This window comes from Xyrauchen texanus, chromosome 21, assembly GCF_025860055.1.
Source record: "Xyrauchen texanus isolate HMW12.3.18 chromosome 21, RBS_HiC_50CHRs, whole genome shotgun sequence".
NCBI lineage: Eukaryota > Metazoa > Chordata > Actinopteri > Cypriniformes > Catostomidae > Xyrauchen > Xyrauchen texanus.
Genome location: NC_068296.1, coordinates 34,325,344 through 34,348,132, shown reverse-complemented (window position 1 = coordinate 34,348,132; position 22,789 = coordinate 34,325,344). Strand labels below are relative to the sequence as shown.

The 22,789-nt window shown below is 42.6% G+C and overlaps 1 protein-coding gene across 2 annotated transcripts in view; it reads right to left on the bottom strand.

The window, feature by feature from the left end:
* The window catches only part of LOC127661925 (contactin-5-like), a 360,754-nt gene that overhangs the window by 224,288 nt on the left and 113,677 nt on the right, over positions 1-22,789 (bottom strand). For both annotated transcript variants that reach the window (XM_052152886.1, XM_052152887.1), the window contains exon 2: positions 21,829-21,947. In XM_052152886.1, the coding sequence (XP_052008846.1) occupies positions 21,829-21,883 (55 nt within the window). In that variant the 5' untranslated portion in view covers positions 21,884-21,947. The remainder of the gene's footprint in view (positions 1-21,828; positions 21,948-22,789) is intronic.

Sequence of the window (22,789 nt, the reverse complement as noted above, 5' to 3'; positions counted from 1 at the left end):
GATTTTTTTAATGACCACAGAGAGTCAGGAACTCAGTTTAACATCTCATCTAAAGGACGGTGCCTTTTTACAGTATAGTGTCCCCGTCACTATACTGGGGCATTAGGACCCACACAGACCGTAGGGTGAGCACCCCCTGCTGGCCTCCCTAATACCACTTCCAGCAGCAACCTTGGTTTTCCCCAGGAGGTCTCCCATCCAGGTACTGGCCAGGCTCAACCCTGCTTAGCTTTCATGGGCAACCAGGCAAGAGCTGTAGGGTGATATGGCTGCCCAGTGGAGAGTGGAGGCTTCACCCCCAGTCGGTTCAGCTGATTTGGAAAAGGCCCTGCTGATCGCGCTCGCCTCCATCAAGAGGGTTGGGGGCCTGCAAGCATTCTCTGTTAGCGACGCCTGCCTGGAGTTCGGTCCGGCAGACACCCATGTGATCCTAAGACTGCGACCGGACTATGTGCCCAAGGTTCTTACCACGCCATTCAGAGACCAGATGGTGAACCTGCAAGCACTGCCCCGGGAGGAGGCAGACCCAGCCCCTTCGTTACTGTGTCCGGTACATGCTTTCCGTACCTACTTGGACCGCATGCAGAGCTTTAGATGTTCTGAGCAGCTCTTTGTCTGCTTTGGCGGACAGAGGAAGGGAATGCTGTCTCCAAACAGAGGCTCTCCCACTGGGTGGTGGATGCCATTTCATTGGCCTACCACACCCAGGCCATACCCCCCCCTTGCGGGTCCGAGCTCACTCAACAAGGAGTGTTGCGTCCTCGTAGGCACTGGCCAGGGGCACCTCCCTGGCAGACATATGTAGAGCAGCGGGTTGGGCAACAACTAATACCTTTGCAAGATTTTAAAATCTCAGGGTTGAGTCAGTATCGTCCCGTGTTTTCTCAGGTCTGAGCCGGTAGAACTTGGTAACACGCTAACGAACTGACCGGGTGGATCGTTTGCACCTAGCGCCCTTTCCCTCGGTCGAGGTAAAATTGTGCGCTTTCTCTTCCAGGAGATACCATATATTCGGATCACTGGATGATTCCTCCCTAGCCCTATGGGTCCGCAATTCAGCCGAGGAATTTGCTGACCCAATCCACTACGGGTACTTAATCTACCCATACTGGTATAGGTGCTCCACAGGTCCTCCCGGCCACGTCACTGAGCCGAGCCACTGTAGTGGCCGGACCATTCCAGCTCCTCAGAAAATTCCTGAATGAATTTGACGTATTTGCCCGCTTTTATACCCGTATGTCCTCTAGTGTCGCTTCTTCGACACAACGTGTCGTTCCCTCCATCAGGGAACAGAGGTTATATCCTTAACCTAGATGTTCACTCCTGCTCAAAATACAATTATAGATATCTATAATACATTTCTTACTACATGCGATTCCAATTTCATATATCAGCAATGTACATTTATTTCAGCATGTTAGATTTGGTATTTTAGATTTATGGAAATTGATTTCAGACATCATTAAACTGAATAGTAATTAAAGATAACTTTTCTACATTACAATCACATTACAGATATCGGCAATTAATATCGCTAAACTGTAAAAAATATCTGTCATTTTAATGGTAAAAATATCTGTCATTTTAATGGTAAAAATGCTATAGAATTTTTTTACTATATAGAAAATTTGTTAATGCGTATTAACTGTAAAATATAAAGTAATTTTTTTATATATATTTTAAAAGACAACAGAGTAGTTTTTAACATAAAATTTCAAATGTTTTAGATGTAAAAAGTATGATTTTCCTGTATAATTGATGGTAAAAATTGACATTGTTTAACAAGAGAGTACATGTTTTTACAGTAAATTATTGATAAAATTACAGTATAAAAAAAAAAGGAAAATAGGGCATACCCTCAATTCCCTTCATGACCCATCATATTTCATTATTTTTTATGGGAATAGTTACATCTCTTCTTATTTTTAATATCAGTTTTGTACATTGGGTTGTTCTGTTTTATAGTTACAGTAGTTTAGTTCATGTTTACTGCATAATTTAAATTTAACGTGTGTTACCCTGATAGTGTTTGTGTGAGTGACACTGAGCACTATCTCTACATGTATATTGTCATTGTTCCTGGAAGAGTCACTATTGATGAACTTCATGTCATACAGTGATAAACAATACCTTATAAAGTAAAAGCATATTTTTACAGTTTTAGAAGGTTAATATAAAGTTTATGATGTTTTTTTTACTGTAAATGTAGCCATAAGTAGTAGGCCATGATGATATGTGAAACTTAAATTTTCAACTAGTAAAAATCTTTCTTCATTGTGTTAATTTACTGAAAAACTATCAAAAGCACACTTCAGCTTTAAGCTTGAAAATGTAAAAAATAAATAAATCTCTGTTTAAATATCTAAACCCTGCACTGTATCTAAGTGTGAGGATCAGCATTACAGATTTAGAATATTAGTCTGGCTTAACCCTGATTTTAATGAGCATTCACAGATTAATCCTTAATGAGTAAGCATTGAAATCTTCTGCAATCTTGGTGCATCTCATTTCATTGTTTTTTTCATCCTGATAATCTTTACATCAGTTTTATTCCACATTAACTCACATACACTCACCCACAGGGGTGAGGTGCAGAAATTCAGCTGGCAATGTGTAAACCTCAGTAGAGCAATTACTGTATTTTCAGCTTGAGAGAGATGTAGGATTCAGTAATGTCCCAATCATTGGCTCCTTGCATGCTTGTCTGAGTTTCCCCAAAGTATTAGACTGTATTAAAACAATGCGAGTTTCACAAAAGCTTTTACCTTCAAGCCATTGAGTGATCACCAAAGGTACTAGTCATTTAAGGTCATTTTAAAATTCCTCGGCTGCTCTCTTTATTTCATATGCTATATGAATATCCATACATCAGGTGTTTGACTTTGCATCCAAAAACAAAAATTCTGTCATCATTTTCTCAGTTAGGGTAAATGTAGACACTTTCACTTTCTTTTTTCCATACAACCAAAATTAATTGTTACTGTTGCTAACATTCTGCCTAACATCGCCTTTTGTGTTTCATGGAAGAAAGTCATTCATGTTTGTAGCAACGTGAGATATATATATATTTTTTTTATGAACTATCCCTCTATGTACTGTGTGGGAATGTTTAAAATGGATTACTGTTGTTTCAGTCATACTTGTTGGTTGGTGATAAGTTGGTGATGTTTTTGATTACTAATTATAGCTTGTAGAGTCAGCCAGTGTTTATCCTTGATTTTGGCTTGGAATAAATTAGCTGTGCAATCATCGTTTAATGGAAAACAAATACACTAATCCATTCCAAGATGTAATTTCGATTAAAGCTTTAATCGTGATCCAAAAAACAACCACAGATATGTAATGGATAAAAAAAAAAAAACAATAGCAATAGCAATAGCAACTTTATTTATATAGCACATTTAAAAACAACACAAGTTGACCAAAGTGCTTTACATTGTAACACATAACACAGTAGGTAAAAAAGATCTAATCTTAAAAGTAACATCACATAGGCAGCACATTTAATAAAAAAAATAAAATAAATTATCACTGATTAAAAGCTATTGAAAACAGATGTGTTTTAAGTTGTCTTTTAAAATCCTGCACATTAGCGGCATCTCTAATATGTTCAGGCAAACTATTCCAAAGTTTAGGCGCTGCTACAGCAAAGGCACGATCACCTTTTTTATTTCGATGTGTCCTAGGTATTTTGAGTAGCTTCTGAGTCGCTGATCTTAAACTTCGTCCAGTCTGATATTCAGTTAAAAGATCTGACAGATAGGCCGGTGCGAGTCCATGCAGAGATTTGTACACCAGTAACAAAAGTTTAAAATCAATCCTATAATAAACCGGAAGCCAGTGCAAGGAGATCAGGGTAGGAGTAATGTGTTCGTGTTTTTTAATCCCCATTAAAAAAAAAAAAAACTGTTGATTTTACATCAAAATAAAACATCTTGGTTATTGATGTAAACTCTGTTCCCTGATGGAGGGAACGAGACGTTGTGTCGATGTAGTGACACTAGAGGTTTGCTCTTGAGAACCCCAATCACCTTTGATTTATTCAGAAAAGGCCAATGAAAATTGCCGAGTGTAATTTGCATGCTGCTCTCCGCCCCGGACATACGGGAATACGGGAAAGGAGATGGCGTGCACCACTCATTCAGTTTTGTACTGAGGAGCCGAGAGAGAGTCCCAGCAATGTCAGCAGTCAGTTTAGCGCCGCGGCAGGAGAGACACAACGTCTCATTCCCTCCATCAGGGAACAGAGGTTACATCAGTAACCAAGACATTCCCTGTATGTCACTCACTTGATGTTGTGTCGATGTATTGATACTAGAGGTTCCATTACGAAACGCCATAGGCACTTAACCATGTCACGAGGTACGGAGGAGCGGACACGGGCAAGCTGCTGTGTGCCTCGCAGTGAGCGCTTGACCACTTCGTGACCTTACAGTGAGTTTAGTAAGGCGCCTCCCTGGTCCTGTTAAGGGTGGGAGGAGGCACTTACCCGAAGAGGCTACAGAGAGGAGCCTTTCCTGATTTTTGTAATTTCCCACCAAGTACTTGATAGAATAGTGCTGGGAAATTGCTCTTCCCTCTCCCAACATACCGGAGGGAGATTAACACATGGAGAATACCTCACATGGATTTACCGACTGGAAGTTCACATATGGAATGAAAAAGGGAAGACACAGGGTTCACCGAGGGGGAAACTGAACAGTGGCAATGCATCATACAGGGGGACAGAGGGGGAATAAGCACATATGGAGCACTGAGCCCAAGTACACAGGCACACATGAAAAGGGGCATACCACGAGTACTCCGCCAAGTTCGGCACTGGACAATGCTTAAGAAATCGAGAAGCAGCCCAGTGTTCACCAGGGAGTGGTGAGAACTTTGGGAAACATGACCGGGCCGGGTCTCAAGATCACGTGAGAGTGTCCTGGCCCAAACTCCAGGCATTCACCTCTTGATAGAGGTGAGCGCTACCAGGGGCTCAAAACGGGCTCTCTGTAAGGCTGCTAGGACCACAGAGATCCCAAGGATTCAACCTCATCACACTATTGAGAAACCTGATGATCAGGTCATGCTACCGCGAGGGTTGCCCATCCAGTGTATCGTGATACGCTGCTATAGTAGCCACGCAGATTTTCATTACCTGTTGTGAGAGCGCATCTGCTGCACAAGTAAGGATGCCTGGGAAATAAGTGGCTCGTAGAGACTTCAACGTCTGCTGACTCCAAAGGAGGAGGTGGTGGCCGAGTTCCAACACACGTCATGAGCGTGTACCGCCCTGGCGATTTATGTACGCCATGATCGCTGCGTTGTCTGTCCAGGCCAACACAAGCTTGTCCTGAATCAACGGCCAAAGCCTCTGTAGGGTCGGCAATACTGCCAGCAACTCTAGGCAGTTCATGTGCCATTGCAGGCAGGGCCCTGTCTAGAGCCCCGATACTGCCTGCCCAATGCATATGGTGCCCCAGCTGGAATTCATGGCATCCGTCATAACCACTACATGCCTCGAGACCTGCTCTAAGGGAATCCCTGCCTGTAGAAATGTCAGATCTTTAAGTGCCTTGCCCTAGTGATGGCGTGCAGGGCAGAGGTGGCCTGACCCACGTCATTGTAAGCCTTCGCCACTAACGATGGAAGAAACGTACACACCTTGGAAGGTAGCCTTGCTCGGTTCCTCCAGGTGGCTGTGCCCTGCGGGCAAAAGTGCTCCACCACTAGAAGCCCACGAGATCAGGAGCCCACCCCCGATGCTGCAACCAACAACTCATCCTCATCGAGAGCCCTGAGGAGACATTAAATCCACCCTGAAGCGGACCGCCTGCCTCATTCGTGAACTCTACCGGGCTAAACGAGCATGCTGGGAGATGGGAGGTCCGCGGGAACTGAGCCGGCAGAATAAATCCTATATCCACATCCAAATTGCCCACGGCACTCGCTGTTGCAGCCAGCCATCATGAAGAAGGAAGAGAGCCCCGACCGCAACGTTCTAATGGGCATGTTTTCACAGTGAGAATATAACCCATCTAAAAAAGCTGTTTCGATGTGCTGGTGACCCAAGCACTCAAGACAGCGGGGAGAGATAACGGCCACACCCAGTAGCACAAAGGCAAAAAGACATCTTTAAAAAGATGCCAATCATTTACGCGAGGGTACGTGTCGTAATCCCAGCAGCAATAGCAAGGTGACGGGATGAACGCACATGTGCACTGGGCTCCGAAGAACAAGTCTGCATGAGTAGTGCACACAATCTCCTTTTATACTTATGTCCAGGGCGGAGAGCGGCATGCATTTTGCATTCACCAATTTTCACTGGCCTTTTCTGAATAAATCAAATGGTAAATGGTCTGAACTTATATAGCAATTTTTATTAACTTTATAGGTTACCAAAGCACTTTACACTGTGTCCCATTCACCCATTCACACACACATTCACACTCACACTCACACTCATACACCAATGGTGGCCATTGGGAACAACTTGGGGTTCAGTGTCTTGCCCAAGCACACTTCGGCATGTGGAGTTGTGTGGGTTGGGAATCGAACCGCCATCCCTGCAATTAGCGGCCGACCCGCTCTATCACCTGAGCCACAGCCACCCGTGATTGGGTGATTGGGGCTCTCAAGAGCGAACCCTAGTGTCACTACATCAACACAACATCAAGTGAGTGACAGACAGGGAACTGTATTGACTACCTATTATAATGTGGCAAATTACGCATCCGTAGATAATAGACTGGGGATGGGCGGTAGGAACAAGATCACTTGCTTAAATCACAATTAAAAAAAAATCTATATTAATAAACATGTTGTAATGTCTATTTTGATTAATACCACTCTGTATTTGTGCAGTACTTCATTTTTCTTTGTTGCTTTCACATAAAAACAATGTAAAGCAGCCATGGACACTATAGCCCTATAGCGTTGAATCCCAAAAATCCCTGTAGAATCATGAATCTATAAACTCTATCTTAGCTTTTCAGCAACCCTGACTTAGGGGTTTAATATTAACAGCTCTTTTAATCTGAGAACAGAAAAAATAAGTCAGCAAAATAACAACATCGGCAAACAATCTACACAGTTTTTAAAAAGTAATTTAAATTGTTTTTAAGGCAACAGTTCAATACACTTTAAGTCAGTGGCAGAGTGACCATTTTGCACATTATTTACTGCATTCTGCAGACCACATGCACTTACATTTATTGTACGGTGTGTGAAAACATAGCCAAGAGTATTGGCTGTTAAGTGTGGCTCTCTGGTGGACCATCAGCATGAAGTGCCAGTTCATTCTGAATGCAGGTGTCCTTAACTACATTAATATATTTTAAGTTTTAACTGTCTATTATGTGTTAATGCTTAATGGGTTATTAATGAAAGTTATACAATGGTAATATATTTTATATGACATAAACTAGCACAAAGAAGCAATTCTAGTGCTCTATGTGTTTGCTCGTGTGTGTGCGCGAGAGAGCACTATAATCGTTGGCAATGAAAAATGCAAAATTATGATTATAATGTACAATGATTTTTGGAAACATGCATTGCCACGGATGTTGCATAACCATGATAGACATGATTCTTGATACATTTCTAGTGGTTGACATATCTCCTGGTCTGGCACAGAGCCATGCAGCTGCTTGATGAGCTCCTTATAAAGCATCAACAAGGTATGCCATTTTAAGAAGTTTTTACAGTCTTGCAGTGCGTGGTTATGATGTTATAGAATTTTCATGATCATTGAAGATCCAAGAAAAATAAAACCACAAGCACTTGTCCACGCGACAGCCAGTGCACCTGCGTTAGAATCAGAGTACTTCAAATTTGGTGTGCGTCATCCTCACACAGTTGTGCAAAGAGGCTGTTATTGGTAGAGTGATATTTCATGTTCTCTTACGAGAGGTTCTCTCGTATTGCGTAAGCTAACTTACGCTACGGGAAAGATTCATCTTTTCTGAGATATTGAAGCCAAAGAATTATCCTTAATTTTGTATCCATTGTCAACGCAGTGCAGCATCTGCATACCTTGAGCGGGCTATCTAGCGAGCTCATTGGTTGCTCTGCGGCAACTGCTGCAGCCTATAGACGAACTTGAGTTAACTTGCGTCCAATGACAGGCGCCCGCGCCGTCACTGTATCAAAGCCCGCCAGAATGGCCGTGGCTAGAGTGCATATAAGCGTAAGTTCGTAGGCTGGAACCCTGATTTTCATCTATTCAGCGAAGCTCTTCGCATCTCTGAACTGCAGAAGCCGCGTCGCCGTTCGAGGGGCATCTAGCAAGCTTGGACAGCGCTCAAAGAAGCCGGCCGTCTTCGCCACCTTCAGCTGCGAGCTACGCCATCCGGCGACGTAACCTTTTTAGAGCAAGCTAGTTCTTCAGCGAACTTCACAAAAAGAGCAACGAGCGTCTTTTTAAAGATGCCTTGCACCACCTGCGCCTCATGCCGCGCCCCTCTCAGTGCCGGAGACCGCCACCTCATATGCGCTCTCTGCCTGGGACTGGAACATGCAGAGCTCGCCCTCGCTGACGGCGGATGCGACCTCTGCGAGGAGCTTCCGATGTCGACCCTGCAGGCTCGATTCGAAGCACTCAAAACCGAAGCCAGCGTGCCGCCTTTCGTTTCGCCACGCAGAAAGAAGCGCCGCTCCCAAAGGCTGCCAGAACCGGTGTTAGAAGCGACTACCTCGCCGGAGCCTCTCCCTCGAGCCTCGCTTTCACCCTCCCCGCCCCCCCGGGACACGCAGTTGCCGCCGAGCGGCCGCACTGTTGCCATCTCGGATGACGAGGCGGAGGATAAGGGCTGCTGTTCCATCATGGCTTCGGACAGCGAGGAGTGGTCAGGCTCCCAAGCCTCCTCCTCGGCCCAGGAATCCAGCAGGACCCGCGCCGGAGTCGAGGAAGAACTAACGCGCCTCCTCACACAGGCCGCCGACCGCCTCGGGCTCGAGTGGTCATCGCCCTCTGAGCAGGCTCCCAACAGACTCGACGGCTGCTTTCTTCAGAGCCGTCGCCGCGCGGCGCCCACGGCCCGGGCCGCTCCCTTCCTGCCGGAACTCCACGCCGAGCTCTCTAAATCGTGGAACGCGCCTCTCTCGGCCAGGAATCGATCCCATGTCTCCACCTCTCTTGCTTCGGTGGACGGCGCCACCGAGAGGGGCTACTCTTCCATCCCCCCGGTCGAGGATTTGGTAGCAGCACACCTTTGCCCGCCCTCCGCGAGATGGTGGTCTAAGCCAGTGCTCCCGTCTAAGGCCTGCAGAACTACTTCCGCCTGTGTTGGCCGCGCCTATGCCGCTGCTGGCCAAGCCGCATCTGCTGTGCATTCCATGGCCGTTTTACAGATCTTCCAAGCGGACCTTCTTCGAGAGTGGGATGAGAAAGGCAGGCACCCAGAGGCTGTTTCAGATCTAAGGAGCGCGACGGATCTCGCCCTTCGCGCCACCAAAGCTGCAGCTCAAGCCCTAGGGAAGTGCATGGCCGCGCTGACTGTGACCGAGAGACACCTATGGCTAACGCTAGCCGACATGGGAGAAGCTGAACTCTCCACGTTCCTCAACGCGCCGCTCTCTCCGTCCGGTCTCTTCGGTTCCGCGGTGAGTGGCATTGTTGACCGTTTCTCGGAAGTCCAGAAAGCCACCCAAGCCTTGAATCTCTTCCTGCCTCGTCGCGCTAGCTCCTCTGCAGGCCGCCCACGTGACCAGCCTCCTGCACGAGCCTCTTCACAGCGCCCAGCTCAGCAAAGCCAGACTTCTCAGCGTCGACAGTGCGGCCACCCTAGAACGTACTCAGACAGCCGCCGCAGACCGCCGCCCCCCGCTGGCCTCGGCCTAAGATTGCGCTGAAACCTGAGCAACCGAAGTCCTCCTAGCTTTGTTAAGGAAATGACGGTTCAGTCCCGCCGCGGCCGGACCACCGTCAAAGCTTCGCCCCCTGTCAGTCACCTTCTCTCAGGCTACTGCAGTGGTGGATTCAGCAGCCAACAAGCCGGTGATACTGCCCGCTTGCCTGCACACAAATGCCGTTTTCACGGCGACCCAAAGAAATCTTGTGAAAAGCAAACATGACTTATGTGTAGAAAATGTGCCCACAATCCAGTGTTCACCCCTACACACAAGCATTACACTTCCCGTGTCCCTATCAGAGCCCACTCACATAAAGCGGGCACAGCCAGCTCGAGTGTTAGAGTCAATAAACGCGCCCACGAATCCGTGCGCGGCGCCCTTCTCTGCCCGCTCTGTCACACGGCCAGCAAACACCTCTCTGTATGTAAGTCCCATGCCCGTGACTATGCTCGCGCATCACTTCACAGATGTGACTCTTTCCCCATTCACCTCAATCGGGAAGTCACTCACAGAACAGCCTGTCCCTGCTGTCTGCGAGCAGTCATGCATAAGCACAGTAAGCGCGCTCACACATTCTGTTCAGCTCGCTGTGTGCGGCAATCAGGGTGACTTGGCCATTCACCCTCTAGCGTTACGCTTCAAAGCGTGGAAAGCTATCCCAGGGATATCCAAATGGGTGTTAAGCACAATAAAACAGGACTATTTGCTACAGTTCAATCGCCGCCCTCCCCGCTTCAGAGCGCGGCTCGAAACTACTGTGAACACGGAAGCAGCCTGCATGCTTCGTTCAGAAAAAGCAAACCTTCTGTGCAAAAGGGCCATAGAGAGAGTGCCACCTTCTCTGAGCAAGTCGGGGTTTTACAGCCATTATTTTCTTGTCCCCAAGAAAGACGGCGGCCTCAGACCAATATTAGATCTCAGGGTTTTGAACAAGGTGCTCGCAAAAAGACCGTTCAAAATGCTTACAATCAGGAAACTCCTCGCGCATGTGCACCAGGGGGACTGGTTTATTTCTCTCGATCTGAAAGATGCCTACTTTCAGATTCAGATAAATCCCCGTCACAGGCCATTCTTGAGATTCGCCTTCGACGGCCAGGTTTATCAATACACCGTCCTTCCGTTTGGCCTGTCTTTAGCACCCCGTACTTTCACGAAGTGCATGGATGCGGCACTCGCACCCCTGCAGAGTCAGGGCTTGCGAATTCTGAACTATTTGGATGATTGGCTGATTTTGGCACAGTCACATACGGAGCTTCTGTCTCACAGGACAGTTCTCCTCAGTCATCTGAACAGTTTGGGTCTTGCAGTCAATTGGACCAAGAGCTCACTACAGCCCAGTCATGCAATTTCCTTTCTTGGAATAGAACTAGACTCCATGGCGATGACGGCTCGCTTATCTACACAGCGCGCGCGCCGTGTTCAGCGACTAGCCGCGTCCTTTCAGATGAACAGCCTCACGCCTCTGAAAAAATTTCAGAGAATGCTAGGTTATATGGCCTCAGCCGCAGCAGTACTTCAGCTGGGTTTACTGTGCATGCGCCCACTTCAGCATTGGCTAAACACCCGCGCGTCTCACCGGACTTGGGATAGTGGACGCTATTGCTGCCGCGTACGCGTCAAAAGACCTACCATGCCCGTTAGGCATTAGGGCTCACTCCACTAGAGGCATGGCCTCCTCGTGGGCATGGTCCAGCGGGATTTCCATTCACGACATATGTGTGGCAGCGGGCTGGGCACCACCGCTCTGTCTGTCCCTTCCCAATATGTGCTTATGTATTACACACACATTGGCCCGCACTCTTGCCGGCCAAATATTATTCCCCCACTCACAAGGGCTCCCCCGGGTCCCCCCACCCCCGGGGCTCATGCAGTGGATGCTTGGCGCGCACGGCGTTGACAATGGGTTCCCGTAGCGTAAGCTAGCTTACGCAATACGAGAGAACCTCTCGTAAGAGAACGAATCGGTTACTTAACGTAACCTCGGTTCTCTCTAGAAGAGGGAACGAGTATTGCGTAGCCGGCCGTGCTCGCGCCACGAGCTATTTTCGCTTCATTCAATGAAAACCAGGGTTCCAGCCTACGAACTTACGCTTATATGCACTCTAGCCACGCCCATTCTGGCGGGCTTTGATACAGTGACGGCACGGGCGCCTGTCATTGGACGCAAGTTCACTCAAGTTCGTCTATAGGCTGCAGCAGTTGCCGCAGAGCAACCAAGGAGCTCGCTAGATAGCCCGCTCAAGGTATGCAGATGCTGCACTGCGTTGACAATGGATACAAAATTAAGGATAATTTTTTGGCTTCAATATCTCAGAAAAGATGAATCTTTCCCGTAGCGTAAGCTAGCTTACGCAATACTCGTTCCCTCTTCTAGAGAGAACCGAGGTTACGTTAAGTAACCGATTCATTTTATTATTATTATTATTTTTGTTTTTTATATTTGTTTGATATTTTGCTAATCACGTTGAGTTAGACGAGGATATGCATCCTCGTTGAGTTAGACGAGGATGCATATTATGGATTCGCACATTTGAATTTGGCTCGCTATTTTTGTGTGAGCGTGAGATTAATCTGTCATTATTCAAAATGATGTCTGTCATTTTGACACATAAAAACAAGCAAGAAACTCAACTTAAATCTCCCTCGGTCTCTATGTGCTCATGAAAAAAGAGAGGGAGGGAGAGGACAGTGCTCACGACCATGTGAGAGTGAAAAAAGGTGCTTTCAATGCAACAATAACTAACACACCTCTTTTAAGAGTATTTGGTATATGACGGAATATACATTAGGGTGTTTTCATTCTGATGGCTACAATAATAAGTTCATAACTTATAACAAAAGTTCAGCAAGCAATAATTTTCACTCACAAATGCAAGTAAAATGCTAGCACTGTACACACCTGATTATTGTAAATAATTGAACAAAAATGGACCGTTTCCTAACTGTGTAAATTAAATAATATTTGTCATTATTATCTTTACTAAAATACAAATATTTGGGTATATTTCAAATATTTCTTTGACTTCTTATGGGGGGTCCCATGGGGGACCATTTGTGATTTGCATATTTGACTTGGCACAGGTTTTACGCCAAACCATATGACGCAACCCCCACTGGCTGGAAACATCTCACTCACACCTACAAGGCAGTTTTTCACTTAAACTGCATGTTTTTGGACTTGTGGGGGAAACTGGATAACCTGAAGGAAACCCACACAACCAGGGTAAGAACATGGAAACTCCACACAAAAAGGCCCAGTTGAGCGAGAACTCAAACCCAGCTCCTTCTTGCTGTGAGGTGACAGTGCTAACCACTGAGCCACCTTGCCGACTTTGTGTTTAACATGCATATATCCCTATGAAACGCATCTGATCATGTAAACAGTCTAATTACACATTATCCTTACCACCAACTATTCCACTACTCATTCAAACAAACGGCTGACTACTCGATTATGAAAATTGGTAGATTTGCACATCCCTAATTTCAACACATTTACAAAGCAAGAACAAACACAGCTGCTGCAACAAGAACTTGAGAGGACTGCTGGAAAAAATTCTGAATGTGATAGACATAAAACATGGCTGATATGTCAATGTGTGAGGTAATTCATACAGAACCGTAACAAGTACATTGAGGCTTATTCAATTTAAAGCTTAAATCTTTGTTTATAAAACAATCTATATATTCATTCAAGTTAAAAGCTCAATATCATATATATATATATATATATATATATATATATATATATATATATATATATATATATATGTACACTCACCTAAAGGATTATTAGGAACACCTGTTCAATTTCTCATTAATGCAATTATCTAATCAACCAATCACATGGCAGTTGCTTCAATGCATTTAGGGGTGTGGTCCTGGTCAAGACAATCTCCTGAACTCCAAACTGAATGTCAGAATGGGAAAGAAAGGGGATTTAAGCAATTTTGACCGTGGCATGGTTGTTGGTGCCAGACGGGCCGGTCTGAGTATTTCACAATCTGCTCAGTTACTGGGATTTTCACGCACAACCATTTCTAGGGTTTACAAAGAATGGTGTGAAAAGGGAAAAACATCCAGTATGCGGCAGTCCAGTGGGCGAAAATGCCTTGTTGATGCTAGAGGTCAGAGGAGAATGGGCCGACTGATTCAAGCTGATAGAAGAGCAACTTTGCCTGAAATAACCACTCGTTACAACCGAGGTATGCAGCAAAGCATTTGTGATGCCACAACACGCACGACCTTGAGGCGGATGGGCTACAACAGCAGAAGACCCCACCGGGTACCACTCATCTCCACTACAAATAGGAAAAAGAGGCTACAATTTGCAAGAGCTCACCAAAATTGGACAGTTGAAGACTGGAAAAATGTTGCCTGGTCTGATGAGTCTCGATTTCTGTTGAGACATTCAGATGGTAGAGTCAGAATTTGGCGTAAACAGAATGACAACATGGATCCATCATGCCTTGTTACCACTGTGCAGGCTGGTGGTGGTGGTGTAACGTGTGGGGGATGTTTTCTTGGCAGACTTTAGGCCCCTTAGTGCCAATTGGGCATTGTTTAAATGCCACAGCCTACCTGAGCATTGTTTCTGACCATGTCCATCCCTTTATGGCCACCATGTACCCATCCTCTGATGGCTACTTCCAGCAGGATAATGCACCATGTCACAAAGCTTGAATCATTTCAAATTGGTTTCTTGAACATGGCAATGAGTTCACTGTACTAAAATGGCCCCCACAGTCACCAGATCTCAACCCAATAGAGCATCTTTGGGATGTGGTGGAACGGGAGCTTCGTGCCCTGGATGTGCATCCCACAAATCTCCATCAACTGCAAGATGCTATCCTATCAATATGGGCCAACATTTCTAAAGAATGCTTTCAGCACCTTGTTGAATCAATGCCATGTAGAATTAAGGCAGTTCTGAAGGCGAAAGGGGGTCAAACACAGTATTAGTATGGTGTTCCTAATAATCCTTTAGGTGAGTGTATATATATATATATATACAATTGCACGCCCAGTCTATTCTCAGCTATCTACGCTGTACTGAACGTTACTGTATTAAAATCATGCCGTTATCACAAGCTCTTGTGTCTTGCATCTCAATATGTACATTTGCGATATTTCGATAAATTCATCCATATTTTGAATATTTACCTCAGAGTTTGCTCTTGAGTTAAATCTTTCCTAGCTTGCCACTTAATCCACTTTGAAATATGGACCTCTTGCATACTTTAACAGGCTGTACAGTATTACTTCACCACTGCAGTCCAGACATATGAATTGGCTCTTTAAAATGCAGAAAAACTACAACATGCATCTGGATATATGCCCAGTTAAAATCACTTGATCACCATATTATGAGTAACTGTTGCCATGATCAATAGAAAATGTGTATAAACATTACCAAAAAAAAAAAAATCTATTTATTCAGTGGATGTTTGTGCTAAAAAGAATGGCAATTACTTAATTTAAATACATTTAGTGTATGTTTGAGCTGTATTGCAGGTAGTTTGTCTGTGTGGTAAGACAGTGTGCCAGTATGTCAACATACTGTCACATTAATTTTGTGTTTACATGTGTTAGCATCTAGCTAAATTAATTACCTTAAAATGCATTATTAACTTTTAGGTTAAAGGTGTCATTAATTAGATTTTTATTTTATTTTATAATGTTCCTTGAGGTCCATGTATAATGTTAGTGTGATCTTTTCATTAAAAGTTTAGGAATTTAGGAATAATTTTCTATCCAGTTTTTGTGCCTCTGATTCAAATACTACAAATATGAAGATTTCAGTGTAAATGCCCACTGCTGTGATTGGTTAACATTTTTGCATATGGATAAGTGTAAATGCCCCTTACTCGTGTGTGGGGTTGTTCCCTTTACAAAAAGCTTCACTGTGATGCTGCACTGAAGAGCGCTTTGGGAACAAGTCTCAATTGTGACCAGCTGTGAATATGTATGCAACACGTCAATGAACATTGACTGGTATTTATAGCCTCTGCAATCATTGGACGCACCTGGCGCAGTGGCTATAAATAGATGTGTCACCGGTGCATCATCCGATTTTTCGTCTTCAGAGCCATTCTGTGCTGTGTGCTATCACGAGCCTGTCAAACTTTCTTTCCTCTGTTAAGAGTTAGATTCTGTTAGGCAGTGTGCAGTGAACCTTTTCTCTTTTCTCTTTCTTGCTTTCAAAATGAAAAAAAGGTGGGAAAAAAGAAAGAAAAAAAATATATAAATATGACAGAGTCAAGACAAACGATGTGTGTTTCCCTGCCTCCGCTCTATATCTGAGAGGGACACACATCAGTTTTGTTTTGTTTGTTTGGGAGAAGAGAATGCTGCTCTCGTGTTGGGGTGGGGCGGGTGCGCGCATTGCGATCTGCTTTCAGGCAAAATGCTCTTCAAAGCTTTCTGACCCCTTTATGCGTGCCTTTAGTTGGCACACATAACAGTGCCAACTAAAGTGTAAATACATGGTGCTATCACACTTATAACTGTGAAACATGTAAAAGTACACAGGATACATTCACCGGTGTTTGTCACACTGTCCTTTATGATATAATCGTCTTTCATAATATATTCATTATGGTCATTACAATGAGTCCTGTTTTCATTCGAAAGGAAAAAGATTCTCTAAATACATTGATATCAATATTTTTTAGCTGCATCTGTGGTAACTGTGCCATAATGCCAACAGACAAGAAAATATATGCTTCTTAGAGATCCCTGTGCATTAAAACTAATACACGAGAAAAAAAATCACTAGGATCAAATCAAATACTCAGTACACATCTAACAGTCTGTAACATACAGATCAAGCAAATCAATTAACATGGATTCTCACACTTGTTTGTTGCAACATCACTGTCGGGTCCAAAATAAAATTCTTAATGTTGGGATCGTTGCGAAGCAAATGCAAGAAATCCAGTTTCCCCCAAATTGGGACTACACAACGTCTTGACATCTTCGTGGTCATGTTGACACCTCCTGTTGCTCCAAAAATAATCTCACCGCTCTACTCTAACCCTAAAACAGGTGGGCGGGCCTAAGCAGTGTCAACGATAAAGTAGGTGTTGATCTGTTCATGCAGAGGCTGGCCTGTGCTGATGTAATACCTCACTATGATGTATTAGTGAGGAGGAGGTAGACAAGTCATTTTGCCACCTTGGTTTCAATAAAGCATGTTTTTGGACTAAAAAATACGTTTTCAGTTCTGAAATTTACACTATGTTTTTATAGTGTTATGAACTCTTATATGTCAAGATATCAAGGTAAGTTTGATTTTCCAATTCATGACCCCTTTAAACGTTCATTTAAAACTCATTTAAAATCCCTCAGCACTTATTGTCTACAAGTAAAAAGGGCAAACATATTACCACATCATAAAATATTATCTTAAGTAATGTTTTGACTAGACAAGCCCTTGTCACATAGTGTTAGCATTTACATGTAAGTATTAGCATCTAGCTAAATTCATTACCTGAAATGTTTTTTAGATGCTTTAAACATACATTTCCATTTTTCGGCACAAAATGTCTTCAACTGAAAATGACTCAATTTAATTTTGAATACAGCTGAACTACTGTCATGCTCCTGAAACATTTAGTTAAACTAGTAGTGACGCTACCTTTAGTTAGTTGCTCCTCAACACTGCAGGCCTATTGTGTTTGTCCCTGACATGAGCAGGGACAGTTTCTCAACACCTCTTAGAAACTAGAATGGTCACAATGTCTGCCAGGCAACAATTCAAGTCATGGACAGACATGGAGAACAAATTACTTATTTGCCTTGCAGTAAACAGATTGTGAAGTATTGTCATGGCCTTGTGCACGTACCACAGATTTCTAGAGGCAGAGTGGAAAAAAAACCAACCTGGAAAAAGACTTTTCCTTTTTTCCTTTTTGAGTTATCAGTCCAATTTTATTCCACAGTCCGATTCAATTCATACCCCTTAGCAAATCGCACCAACATTTTCAAGTCACGTGTGGATGCAGGAATAACAGTACCTATGGGAAAACCAAAATAACATTCTATACAGCTCAGACAGGCAGAGGGGGTCAGAAAGCTTGATTACCTGGCAGGGAAAAAAAAAAATCACTTCTTATATATCACATAGCAGGATTCTGACCATTGGGAATCACCTGCCAAACATAGGATTACACTGAGAAGTCTCAAAATGGCGTTATTTTAGCAAGGCAAAATGGGGAGCAATTCCACCTGTGTGCGGTATAACAAGCACAACCTCTGCAAAGTTATCATGCGGGTCACACATTTTACAGGCACCTCTGACACCGACAGACCTTTGCTGTTATAGATGCCAACCTGCAAATGTTGCAATATGTTCAAAGCCTTTCCCTTCTTTCACCCTGTCCCCATCTTGGTCTCTCTCCAAACCTCAATCGACACTTTCATTTTGATGCACTCCAGGAGTCTCAGATGGTATCACTTCGTATAGAGACTCCCTGTGACTCACTCACTCTGTTCCCACCAGCATTAGTGTATTTATTCACAGACAGATATGGCCCACGGGAAGGCAGTCACCCGCTGAACCTTTCACAGAGATTAAATGCTAAAGGGGGTTTGATGCTAGGGCTAAAAAGATCTGACAAACCAGACTAATATGAACTCTTTAGAACACAAATGTCAATGCTTCGTAATATAAACAAATTAGCTGGAGATATTTATTACTGATAAACAAATTATTTGGAGATATTTATTACTGATAAAATAATGCAATGGAACAACATATTGGGTGTAGTTTTTACAGTGCCTACCTTGTCAAGCTATTGCTGTGGCAGGTTTCATCTAAAGCTTAATAATCTGCCTACAGAGTCCACATTTTAAGGTATCATAGGTAGTGGTAGACCAATATGAATTTTTCAATCCCTGATGAAAAATAAAAAAATAAAAATAACCAGCCTCAGCTGGTTTGTTAGTCTTAACTGGTATCTCAGGCTGGTCTGGTTTGGTGGTTTTAGAGAGCTTTTGGGTACACAAAAATCCCTGATTAATTGCTACATGCTCATTAAAAAACATTTATCCAAGATGGCGGACAAGTAAAGAGAAATGTCAATAATAATTGTATTGATAAAAAAAAAATTGTTTAGTGTATTGTAAATAAATGTGACTATTATTTGACTATTTTACACAATATTTGTGTGTGCTATGTATATTTATACTGATTGGAGTATCACGCCATTAGCTTAGCAATATGCTAACATCAAACTCCATGTAGAGTGTTACGAATAAGTAATTTATTTTCTAAAGAAGTAAGCTGGCTATGTATACAGCAAGGCTAGCTCACTAGGTTTTGGAAAAGATGAATAATATTTGAATGAGCATGAAAACACTATACAGTCTAGTTTGTTTAAAAAAAAGCCTTGAGTTTAATAAGACTTTCATTTCACGTCGATAGAATGACATGAATAAAATCTGTGAGATCTTGAGTGTACGTGTGTGTGTGTGCAATCTGTTCTTTGCTCAGATGCTGTGTGGGTTTGAGTGATATAACTCTGTGACCAGGCTCCACAAACACTTTGTGAAGTTCTGATGAATGATACAGACATTCATTTTTAAATGAAGATGTCTTTATTATATCACATTTTACACAAATTGATGATGATTTCAGATTTGTGTTCTAATTTACATTAAAAGAAAAACGTTATTTGAGGTCAAGACTTCATAATGAATTCATGTGTATTTCATTTATTAAATCTGTAAAGTACTGTGCATATTTTATTTATAACTGTATGTTCAGGATTGTAATAATTTTAATGTATTCATTGGTTGACAGATCCATTTTATTTCTGTAATCCATAATATTTCCATAGCATATTTCTGATCACTCTTGCTTGTGTGATATTGCTTTTATAACAGTTCTTTAGCAAGTAGCGAATACTGATTAACCAACATTTTGTACTTTATTTTTTATTTTTACCAACTTATTTTATTTTTGCTCTGTCCATAAAAATATTTAGATGTTTGTTTTGCAAATAATATAATTAGAATTATGTATATAAATATCTGTACAAATAATGACTTTATGGTTGCACTTTATTTTGCAATATGTGCACTTTTAGTATACTTACAGTGTACTTACCCAAGATAGTACTGAGTAGAATTAGGTAACTACATGTACTTAATATGGGTTAAGGTTAGGGTAAGGGTTAGGTTTATAGTTATTACCTAGTAATTACTATAGTTGTTGTAATTGAATGTACGTACATGTAGAACAGTACTGTAACATAAAGTGCTACTCTTTTCAAACATGTTTTTCTAAAGACTCCCTCATCTGCCATTGGACAAGTAAACATATTGTCCAGCTTCAAACTCATGCCATTAGCTGATCTCTGATAACAGAGTTTTGCACTGGTGGAAATTTTAATTAATCCCAGTAACTCAAGTCTTTTGAATCCATTCAACAAAAAGATTCTTTCAGAGTCTCGATCTGGCCCAAAACACTCAGTCGATCGGCAAAGTGGGCAAACTGAATATGCAAAAAACTTTTCCCCTCTCTTTCAGTTGTCAACAGATCCTAGTTCAAGAACAAGATGCCTGATATGTTCAGTACTTTAACTAACAAGATCTCTTGTTCAAATCACATTTGGTTCAGTGAAGGGCATATTAGTTTAGTGGGTCAAACCAAAGATATGCTCCTTCACAGCGCACACTGAAATGCTGTAGACAGTCTTTGAAATCAAGAAAAGCCACCAAAGTAGTCACATGTTTTCAAAGGGAAAAATTAAGGGAGTCAGTGCATGGAAGTAAACAAGAATAATCTTAACACTAATATTTGTTCAAAAAAACAGATTTATTCATGAAAGACACCACTAATGGTTTGAAATCGCCAAAGAGCTCCAGTACAAATGGCTTACTTATAGATGTCTCTGCATATTACAATGAAATATGTTTTTAACACTACCCAATCTAGCTTGACTTCACAGTACTGCTTGGGTAGGAAAATACCTTTTATATTTTAGTTTCTTTGTTTTTATTTATCTCTTTTCTGCTCTTCAGAAAATTCCTTGTATCAGTATTTCAGACAAGAAACTGGCTATACAAAGTGGTCCTTCAAAGGCTGCATGTGAAACATGTGCATGCTAATGGAAAAAGCTTTCATCCAAGCTTGTTTGCCTTGTAGCTTGATATGGTGCAAACATCTGTTCTATAATTGCATACCCAGGGCTCCTCTCTCTGCTAAAGACGCACAACATTACACAATCAAGACTGCAATTTAGTCGTCAATTACGGTATCTGATGTTTGCTTACCCATGTCATTCCATGCTAACTGTTCAAGAAAATATACCTCTCAGACGTTATGAAACCAGCAGGTAATGTGAATATCTGCCTAGTCATGCACCAACAAGCCAAGAAATAACAGAATGTGTTTCACAGCTCCCCTCTTTACACGGCTGTCAATATTTTGAAACATTACCTGTTTTTTTAGCATTTAATATGACATATCATTGACCGATTTTGTGAGATTCACCCATAAAATGTTTCTACAGGTTAAAGAAAATAGGTAACATCTAAATGTATTGGTCGAAATATGATTGAATATGATTGTGACGAGGAGGAGGGTGGGATCGGACTAATCAGCCGAGGGACAGGGATAAAGGCAGCCGGATTCGGCAGTTCGGGAGAGAGAGAGAGAGCCACACGCAGCTGCCGTGTGTGTTTTTATTTTTTGTCTTTATGTTTAAATTTTACATTAAATATTACTTTGATAGTTCATCCGGTTCTCGCCTCCTCCTTTTCCCATTTTATGTATTGTGAAAATAAGTGTAAGATGTTATGTGAGCTGCAGATAATGCGAATATCTGCCCAGTTGAGCACTAACAAGCCAGGAAATAACATGAAGTGTTTCACAGCAGCCCTTTGTCAATGTTGCTGTGAGAAAGAGGAAGATATGAGGAGACAGGGAGTCTGTTTTGAGGAAAGGCAGTTTCTTATCTTGATATAATCACACCACCGCTCTCCTACCTGCCATGCCACTGATAACTGACAGCAGAAGAAGTGGTTTCCATGGTGACCCCATAATTCTTCTGGAGGGTCCCTTCCGTGAGATTGTTAGCAGGTCTGTTTCTTCATTAAAGCAGTACCTATGAAAACACAATGACAAAATATAGGGTAAGAATGGATGTAATGTGAATGAGTAAAAGAGAGACTGAGAAAAGGTTAGGTAATTTGAAAACACTTTTTTGTCCTTTAGGGTTAAGGGTTAGGTTAGGTTACATTGGGGTTAGATGAAAGAAATAGGATATTTAAAAAGAATGATTCAACTTAATTGTAACACTGGCCCATGTTGCAGCTCTGATGGTTAAAAGTACTTGAGGACCTCAGAGGATTTAGCAAAGGAGCTGATCTCAGATGGGCCTGCCCACCTCGCATACAGCCCAAGATGGTGCTTCAGCCTTTTACCAGCCTTGTCACTGAAGGAATAACCTCACCCAAGCATCCTCTACACCCATCTCCCACCTGAGATCTCCCATTTGTCTGTGGTTTTGACTCAGGAACTCATGTCTCCCAGTGGAAACTCAGGGGGGATTTTGTATTATGTATTTATTTTTTGACTGAACACCTTAAGGGAATTATAAAACCATCAAAAACACAGCATTGTATTTTTAAAATTCAATCATATCATCTATATACCCATGTAACCTCAAAAATGGAACTTGAGTCCAGCTATTATACTGTTAGTATTATCCACCTTTAGGGCGCCACCATTAAACCTTGAATGTTGACCATTTCCGGTATAAGCCACTTCCAGCTATTTTAGCTATACAGAAATACTACATTATGCTGCATTATATTAAAGGTTGGCAAAACTGCATCTTGTTTCGTCTTGGCAAAATAATAAATGCATTTTACACTTAGTGGTGCACAGTAAACAAACTCACAGATATCGCATTCAGCATTGCTTTTGAAACATTGTCTTTGGAAA